Raw genomic sequence first — 9969 nt, forward strand, 5'->3', positions numbered from 1 at the left:
AATTGGTTAGAACTCAATCCTAACCTTAATTTATTACGAGTGCGTACTCTAAACTCATAAACATTTATTAATTTAAATATGTATTTTGCGGAATCACCCGCTATGGAATCACCCACTTACACATTAAATTAACAAAACGCCTGAAAAGGATAGGCGTCCCTATCAACTTTTTGCACAAAGAATCCACCTTGTGTATGAGTCCCGGTAATAAAATTTTACGGAATCCAAGCTTGCCTTAGATACAAATGTGCATTTTCTTTTTTATTTTTTGAGGGCGGGGGGGGGGGGGGGGGGATGGCTTAGGATAGAAAATTTTTAGAGGCCTCATATTACATTGGTCATCTTTGTTTACTACTAAAGTAAATTGGAACAACCTTATAATCCTCTTATGGGATCCTATTGGACTTCACATGTGGCTGGGGATTTGTCATCATGCAATATAAGTTTTAATCATGAGATCCTAGTGTGGCTTAGATGTGATGGTTTGAGGCTTTAGTCCAGTGTAACAATTAGTAAACTAGTACCTTATCCTTGTAAACCAACAGTTGTCCTAGTTTACTTTTTAAGTAAAACTATAAACATTATGTCCCTAAATATTTTTCCAAGTCCTAAGGCACATTTATTGCTAAGAAGGAACATCTAACCTCTTCATATGAAACCACACAGCTTTGCCACTAGGCTAAATCTCCATTGCAATCATGGGGGAGACTCTTTTTTTAAAGACAAAGGTTGCATCTACATTTAGTTGCACCCCATGCAACCACCCTTCCCCCACCCACCTTGTGTCTAAACCCACATGAGTCTAAACCTCTAATGAAGACACTTAAAACACTTACAACTATGAATTTAGAGATCCTTCCAATGTAACTTCATGGACCCTCTAAACATATGTGGAGCAAAGTAAAAGACATACATCCAACCTTGGTCAACTTTTTGAGGACTCTATCTCAAGTGCATTGAGTATCTCCTTTAAAGGGGTTCTCATTAGCTCACTAACTACCTCAAGTGAATTAAGTATCTCCTTATAGCCCATGCATGAAGAACAATGGAGGAAACACATTCACAAAATCCCATGTGACTGCCCTCTTCCATAGATGTGGTTTTAGCTAGTAACAATTGAAAATCACTTGTAAGCTAGAACACTACCATAACTATGACAAACAAAAACTTACACTGGTGGAAATATTCATTTCCTACAAAATATGAGGTGAATTCATATGCATGCAAGTAAAATGCACAGGGTAAGTTGGAAGATTACCATAACCATGACAAACATAAAATTTTCATTAGTGGAAATATTTATTTTTTACAAAATGTGAGGTGAATATATGTGCATGCAATAAATTAAACGTAGGGTAAGTTGGAAGATTACCATAACTATGACAAACAAAAAACTTTCACTAATGGAAATATTCGTTTCCTCACATTTTGAATGTGTGTACATTCAATCAAAACATGTAGGGTAAGCTAGAACATTACCATAATTGTGACAAACAAAAAACTTTCATTGGTGCAAATATTTTTTTCCTACAAAATGTGAGGTGAATTCGTGTGTGTGCAAGTAAAACATGTAATGTGTTTATGTAACTCGTTAACATCTATGGTTCTTCATGTGCACACTATATTAGGGGTACTCATTAGCTCATTTTGTCTAGTATCGGGCAATCTCAGCATTTCATACCTTGATGCCTCTAAGAGTCTTGTTGCACAATCACTTTCACGAATATCTTGAAGTTTATTAGTTTTGGCTTCCTTTTTGGTCACACCTGGGTTGAGTGCTTGGAGGGTTTATGGCAGTGTGTTATGTTAGAGATTAGGCGAGGGAGACACCTTTGATTCATACAAGACCTGGGTCGAGTGCTTGGAGGGTTTATGGCAGTGTGTTATGTTAGAGATTAGGCGAGGGAGACACCTTTGATTCATACAAGACCTGTTGAGGGCTTGACCAAACATCGCTCTTAGATTGGGGTCATGTGCAAACATGCCAGACCTCTTAGAAGTCAAATAAGTAAAGTTTGCTAGGCATGACACATCTTTTTTCTTTCTAGGTTACCAAATTTAGAGTCACCTGTACTTTTGAATGCAAGTAGAGACTAAATGTGTGGCGACACTCTTAACCTTGCTAACCTTTCGTTAGCACCCTCTTTTTCACAAGTGCTTGCGGGACCGTGCTCCCCCTAGGCCAGTCTCTAGCGTGATAGTGGCCCTAAGGCTAGGCCCCTAGGGATGCATTAGAAGCGTCAAAGAAAACACGCCACCTAGGGATGGTGGCCCTAAGGCTAGGTCCCTAGGGATGCATTAGAAGCGTCAAAGAAAACACGCCACCTTACAATGGCAGGCAGGTAATGAGATTGATAAGGTATTCTTCAGCAGCAGGGTTTGTACCTTCTTGCATAGGAAATACCACAAGATCTCAGTGTTTCCATTTGGCTTCTACAGAAAGAGAAGATCATCCGAAGCATTCCACCAGCTTCGCGGCGATCGTTCAAAACCAGTTGGTCCCTTCCGCGTATTCTGCTCTGTTAGAGCTTTGTAGTAAGACCAAGGCCCTGCGACAGGGGCGCCTTGTCCATCACCATATCGTCCACCATGACCTCGAGTGCCATGGCTCCTTGCCAACCCTTCTCCTGCATTTTTTCTGCAAGTGCGAGGCATTTCCGGACGCGCTTGCAGTCTTTGCGAAAGGTCACAGGGTCCGAAAGGTCTCCGCATGGAATGCGATCATTAAAGCCTTGGGAGAGCATGGACTATGGCAAGAATCTGTCTTCCTGTTTGAAGACATGCAGCAGAAGGGGCTCTTGCCAGACCAGGTTACATACAGCAGCATCATATCCGCATGTGCCACTTCAACAGCTTTGCTTGATGGTGTGAGGGTGCATGCCCGAATTGCCGGCAGCGGTGGCGTGATTCTAGAGACAGCCCTCATTCACATGTATGGGAAGTGTGGCAGCATAGTGAATGCACAGGAGGTGTTTGATCATGCTTCAGAGCGTAATGTCATCACATGGACTGCCATGATGACGATAATGGTACACGAGACTGAGCATATGAAGGCATTGCAGCTCTTTGAGCAAATGCGAGAAGAGGGTGAAACCCCCAATAGAGTCACCTTTGCTGCTGCTCTGTCTGCTTGTGCAAACTCAAGTTGTCTCTTTGAGGGCAAATGTCTGCATGCTTGGATTTGTGCCAATGAGGCTGAATTTGATGTTGTCACAGGGACGGCACTTGTCAACATGTATGGTAAGTGTGGAATTTTGAAAGACGCCCAAGGAACTCTCTATGGAATGGCTAAGCAGAATGTAGTGGCATGGAATGCCCTTATTGCAGCATCTGTACAGTGTGGACAGTATAAAGAAGCTCTTCATTACTTCTACCAAATGCAGCAGGCCAGCATTTTACCTGACAATGTAACATTTGTTGGCGTTGTGGATGCTTGCACTGGCTGCACCGAAATTTCTTATGCCAAACAGATCCATGCTTCGATCATTGGGAGTGAATTGCAGCTTGAGATCAGTTTGTCAAATGCTTTTATTAATCTGTATGGGAAATGCAGTATGATTGGTATTGCAAGGTGGGTATTCAACAAGTTGCTTGAAAGAGATGTGATTTCATGGAACACCATGATCTCAGCTCTCTCAGAACATGACGAAGACCAGGAAGCCTTCGACCTTTTTTATCAAATGCAACAAGAAGGAATCATGCCTGACAGAGTGACCTTCTCAGCTTGCCTAAATGCTTGCAAAAATTTGGTTCATGTTCAGCAAATGCATGCTTGTTTTGCTGGCACTGAAGCAGAGTTAGAATTATTGGTTGGAACTAAACTTGTTAATATGTATGGTAGGTGCGGAAGCCTCCTGCATGCACAAGAAGCGTTTGAGACCTTAGTTGGATGTAACACTGTCACAAGGAGTGGTCTGATTGCAGGGGACTGCCAATATTATGAACCATCTGTAAACATGGACTGGACAGAATCAGCAGAGGAAAGTATTCATGTCAATGTCCAGAATTCTTTTGCTGACACTATAAGCACAATGGTTATATCAGAAGAACCACTATCTCCATCTATTGTAGGCCATGGAGTTGACTTTGATGATTACAAGGTGAACAATTCTAGAAACTTTTTTGAGAAGTTTAATGGTCTAGCATATGCAGAACCAGTCTGCAACTTACCTCTTGAACTTGATGTGATAGCATGGACTAACCTGGTAGGAGTGCTTGCCCAGCATGGACAAGGTGAGAAAGCCCTTGCACTATTCAATAAGCTACTGGAAAACCTGATGCCTAATGCAGTGACATTTCTTAACATTCTTAATGCATGTAGTCATACTGGGTTAGTGGATGCTGGCAGTCACCTTTTCAACTCAATGTATGCAGATTATGGCATTAGGCCCACAATAGATCATTGCATTTGTATGATTGACTTGCTTGGAAGGGCTGGACAACTAAATGGAGCAGAGGCTCTGATTAGAAACATGCCATTTCAGCCAAATATTACTACATGGATGACTTTCCTTGGTGGTTGTAGATTTAGCGCTGATGTGGATCGAGCAGAACGGGTTGGTAAACATGTGCTTGAAATAGATCCTGATAACTTCAAAACATACATTTTACTTGCAAATGTCTATGTGGCTGCTTATAGAGTTAATGATGCCATTAAAATGATGAACATTATGGGTAAAATGGTGGGGGTTAGAGCAACCCTAGTTTAGCCAATAGACCAGCTTCTCTTGGAGAAGGTTGAGCTAGTACTAAGTCACTTTTATATTCTCTGCATCTGGGATGTCAGACAAAAGCATTTAGTGCATAATTCCTAGGATTGCTGACCAAATGGTTGGAGAAATCATCACCCAAAATACATTTCAATGAGAACTTCCGCTTGTAGACAGTAGGTGCACGGATGTTTGAAGACTTTTGCATGGGGCATGGGAAATTGGAATCAAGCAGGCCATTGAAGGCGATGCAAGTACATGGTTATGTGCTAAGGGGGATGCTACAACCCAACTCTATGGTTGGATTGCTGGATGAGAGTGTGAGAGAGCTAAAAGTAAAGTGCGTTTAAAACTTGACCCTAGCAAAGGACAAATGCTTCAAACATAGGCTTGTCTTCATTTGGGTGCCTAGGGCAACTTGGCTATACACAATGTAACATAAATTTGCTCTCTTTGGCCTTGTCAGGTTAGCCATTGCAGTCGTTTCTCTCATTTCTTATGGAGGGAGACTTGAGTCTTTTGTTCGTTTAAAATTCCCAAGCATGAGTAGTATTGTACGACAATGCAGTGGCTTGTTTCATATTAGTTTACATGGGATGCTCAAGTGAAAATGACCCATGATGTCCTGTATTAAGTAGTTATTACCCCCAATGATACACCTTGTCCAACTATTAATCATATCCAATGATGCTTTCAAGAAGAAATGGAATTCCTATGTTTTCGGCTAGAAGAGAGTAGGCTTGTGAAAGAAAACTACAAAGAAAATTATCACAAAGAAACATTTTTGAAAATGCCAATGTCCCATTTTTTAAAAACTTAGCTTGTGGATGAAAGAAACAATGGGTTAACTTCTCTTCTAGTGTTCTTGCATGGTGTGCATCTCTTAATCTGGCCAATCATCTTGCATGTTTTGTACCTCTCCATTTATCAAGCTTGGAATTGATTGAATTTTTATTAGTATGGCCTTTGACCATTCATCTCCCCAACTTCATTTTCATGATCCTTGACCTTTCATTGGTGTCATGCTGGAGCGTGGGGCAAATAATTGATTTCTTCAACACAAGAATTAAAGTAAAATGTATTGTCATGTACAAGAATAACTGTGAGTTAAATAAATTATAAAAAGAAAGTGACATCTAAATTGGCCCTAATAATAACACCCAACTTGCTAGATATAAAGAGGGAAATTAAGAGTTCATCAAACTATCAATGAATTTCATGTAGTTTTACCATGCCTTTCCCAAGCTTAGACTAATGTGAAGGGGTCTCGTGGACAAAGCTAGATGCCTCTCACCTATTATGGCAGTTCGAAAAACAATAAGTGATTGTAGTTGAGATGTAGACTTACCATCTTTTTCATCAATGCCTCCCTTTACTCTTATTGCAACTTTGGTTCCATTAGCTTCATTTCCGTGTTTTTTTGAATCTTCTTCTTCAGATACATGGGCCATAAAATATTCATGCGTCTCATGTTCTATGAAAAGAGCATATAATCTAATTTAGAGTCAAAGTCAAAGATTTCCTCATCTTCCATAGAATCTTCTACTTGTTCATGATCTTGTTCTTCAATAGAGTTCCTTGTTGACATGTTGAATCTCCTTCTTGAACCTTTCTATCATGACAGGTGATGACTCCTTTTCCCTAGTATTAAATTGCTCCAAAAGTTGTAGCTAAGGCCTCCCAAGAACGAAAGGTTAAGCATCGATTTTTGCATGCATTAAACTATATTCTTATAGAATCTCCAAACATCTTTATCTCAAAGCCTCGTATAATTTCCAAGCATTTGATATTGAATGTTAGCAAGATGGATTTTGCAACCCAAAGGACTAGAAATGTTAACATCTGCTGGCTCCAAACAAGGATGTAATCACACTCTTGTGGACCTCTATCAATATATATCTCTTTAACATTTGTGCCAAACATCTGTACATATTAGGAAGGTCTTCAATATTGTGAAGTGTTGTGGTCCCTACTCACATTTTCTTGGGGATGCTTGTTATACTCTTGACTTCTTCCTTGTGGCTTATCTACTGGGCTAGAGTAAATTTTGTCTTTGCTTCCCTTGAGAAGTCCAACCAAGAGTTTGATTGATTGCAACAAGTTAATAGATGAGATTTGTTAATTTGAATCCGAGTGTGTGAAGAAGTGATTTTGAAGGTGAAGAAGCTGGTTGGAAATTTGAATAGCATATAGCCTCCAAATCTGAAATAAGTTGTGCCAATCCATCAATGGGTGGAGATGCTATTGGATTGAGAAAACGAAAAATTCAGACATGAGGCCAATCTATGTGTATAGGTTCAAGGCTCTTACCAAAAGAGGTTCTCAAAAGCAACATACATTATGGTGAATGTCATGTTCACAAGCAGGCAATTCAAGGCATGTACTTTTCTTAAATCTTTTGCATTTTTAACTAACTAGGATTTTCTGTCTCAACTTTTTAGCAAGGGAAAGGATAATCCTAAGTATCCTAGAGATAATACAATGAAGAAATAGACACCTAAAGCTCCAATTTGTATAATGCGAATCTTTTGTGTCCGTTGAGTGCTAAAATGATTGTATTTTTAGCTAGTTTTGTTGGATTTTTGGGTAGTCTTTGTTTGGTTTTGTGGTTGATTGATTGGTTTTTGGATGGTTTGGACGTATTTTGAATTGTGTTGGAATGGATTGAGTAGGTTTGAGAAGCTCATGATGGTTTTTAGTTGAGTTAAGATGTTTCTATTGGTTCTATGGTATGTCTGTTTGGTTCTAATAGGTATGTTTTGGTCTGTTTTCTTTTTGATTTAGAGGTTATGCTTGTAGATGAATGGTTTGAGGAGTGTCTGAGAGTGTGTTGGATGGTTTGAATTGGTTTTGCTTTGAGTTGTATGGTTTTTATGCCTTTTGTAGACCTTCTATAGTATACTGTTGAGCTTCTGTATGGCTTATATTGTCTTCTGTATGTTTTTATAAGTGCTCTTATGGATGGATGTTTAGCTTGGGAATGTATTTTGATCTTGGAAAGCGATGAATGGAAGTTCTTAATAGCTTGAAGAAACAAAAGCAATAGTTGATAAAGACTTCAATTGAAGACTAAAGTGACATTGACATTGATGAGCTCCTAAGGGTCGCTATAGTGGCTTTGGTGCCCCTTTATATTAGGCATACCTCTTGGGAGGGGTATCCATGACCAAGAGATGGTTATTGAGTGTTATTGTTTTTTATTCTCATGTAGTATTGAGAAAGAGAATATGTGAGAGAGAGTGTGTATGAGAGATACCAAATTTCTATGAAGAAACATTGTATCTACATGAGAGAAAGACTATGAAGATGATGAAATATGAATACTATATGATGAATTCCATTCAAAGTTGATCATTTCTTTATGTTCTTTTGGTTCTTTGATGGTTTCTATGAATAACATAAGGAATATGTTGAAGATTTGTTGCGATAAATCCGTGGGAGATTCACTATATAATGCTGTGTGAAGATTTGTGGTTCTTGGTGTTCTTTTTCTTCTTGTGGTTGATTAAATTATGAAGAATATGCTTGTTGGTGTGACAACATAGATTTTCTTGCAATATTTTCTCTGGTTTCTTAGTGTTCCTCTTGGGGCTCCATGTTTTTGGTGCGTAGTTGGGGAAGCTGCTAACAAGCACCAACAGAGGCTGAAAATGGAAGCAGTGGCACTGTTGAAGAGGTAGAACTGCTAATACTGTTGAAGAATTGGAGATCTTCATTGCCAAAGCCACTTTCTACAAGAAGTGCATTCCTCAATGGCGGAAACATATCACTATCTGGATGCATGCTCTATGTGATAAATTGATCCCACTATCTTTGGAAGCTGCAGAAAGTTGTATCACTAATGCCATTTGTTTCCCACAAAACTGAAGAGCAAAACACATAGAATGAGTATTAGTGGAAGATTTGGTCTTCATTGAAGAATTTTTAGACATAATTAAGTGGGAGATTGTAAATAAGCTTTAGGAGTCACGGTCTATTAAGGTTCACAAGAATAAGAAGGAAAAGAGTTGAAATTTGTTTACAAATGCCCAATAGCAAGATACATGGGATACTTGGTGCAACGACAACCTTCTGCTTATCCAATTGGCAACTGACTAGAAGCTAGTAGAGAGAGCATTCTTCACAACCTATGCTATTGAAACCCTTTGAAGTTGGTATTATCAAGACAATGGCACTATGACAATCCTTAGAAGAATGAATTTTGATGCCTTTAGAACTAAATATCTTCCCCTTTGCAATGGAATGAAAATAGAATTCAGAGACATTAACAAGAATAAAGTAAATGAAATATTTGTAAGAGAGTCCTCTAGAGACTGAAGCCCTTTTGATTCCCTTTTATTGAGCATAGACAAATTGGGTGGAGCCAACTCCCTAATGAATGATGCGATCAAGAGGCAAGCACTAGAATGAATCCAGAGAGAGATGCATGAGAAGAGAGAAGGCAAAAATCAAAACCGAGAACAAGCTAGCACTAGAAATCTCCTTTGATGCCCTTGTGGCACTCTTTATAGAAGTCCCAATGGCGAACCAAGGTCCCCTTCCAAGCTAGATCCGCCTTGGAAACGTTGATGATAGGCCAATGAATGTACTCCCATTGTTGCCAATCTTTAAGGGAGAATACAATGAAGATCCCAATCTTTATGTAGCCAAGTTCATGATAGCATATATAGTTAACATTGTCAGAACCCTAGAGCATTGGTTAGTGATATTCCTCACTACTTTCAAAGGTGCGGTGTTTCAGTGGTATGAGAGATAAGCATTAAAAACTTTTGGCACATTGAGATAACCTGAAGGTGTTCTTTCTCACCAAATTCAAGCGTGAAGATTTTGAAGAGTGGATGCAAGAGGAGTTCATGAACTTAAGTCCTTTGGAGAACGAGTGGAAGTATATGTCTCTAGAATGGAATTCATACTAAAGAGATGGACTAACCATAACTTGAATGAAGGTATCTAGAAGGAGTTTTTCTTAGAGGCCTACAACTAGAAGTTCGTAAGTTTGGGGAGTTGAGAAGACCAGTCAACCTGTAAGCTATAGTGGAAGGTGTAAGACTGTATGATGAAGTTAAAACAAGGTTGTTTAGGACCTCAGGAAGAGAAGTCTTAACTTCTCCCATGCTGGGAATGGTAAACCCAACAAATGCAATCCTAGGGATTGTTTCCTACCCCTACCCTTAGATGCAAATAATGTTGCAGTACAATGCACCGAATCCATAGTGGCCATAGACAATAGTGTCTCAAATGATGGCTCAACCACAACAAC

General features: G+C 39.3%; 1 protein-coding gene across 1 annotated transcript; it reads left to right on the forward strand.

Moving 5' to 3' along the window:
- The first annotated feature begins 2325 nt into the window (after nucleotides 1–2325).
- On the forward strand, nucleotides 2326–5502 carry LOC148037076 (pentatricopeptide repeat-containing protein At4g21300-like). The gene has a single exon (XM_087676030.1). The coding sequence runs from the start codon at nucleotides 2346–2348 to the stop codon at nucleotides 4707–4709; it is 2364 nt and encodes a 787-aa protein (XP_087532156.1). The 5' UTR covers nucleotides 2326–2345; the 3' UTR covers nucleotides 4710–5502.
- The last annotated feature ends 4467 nt before the right edge of the window (nucleotides 5503–9969 follow it).

Source organism: Lygodium microphyllum, chromosome 4 (genome assembly GCF_053477565.2).
Source record: "Lygodium microphyllum isolate KBCC chromosome 4, Lygodium_microphyllum_v1.1.10, whole genome shotgun sequence".
Taxonomy (NCBI): domain Eukaryota; kingdom Viridiplantae; phylum Streptophyta; class Polypodiopsida; order Schizaeales; family Lygodiaceae; genus Lygodium; species Lygodium microphyllum.

Coding starts and splice junctions, on each gene's coding strand:
- LOC148037076 (XM_087676030.1), top strand. CDS start 2,346: ATGAGATTGATAAGGTATTCTTCAGCAGCAGGGTTTGTACCTTCTTGC.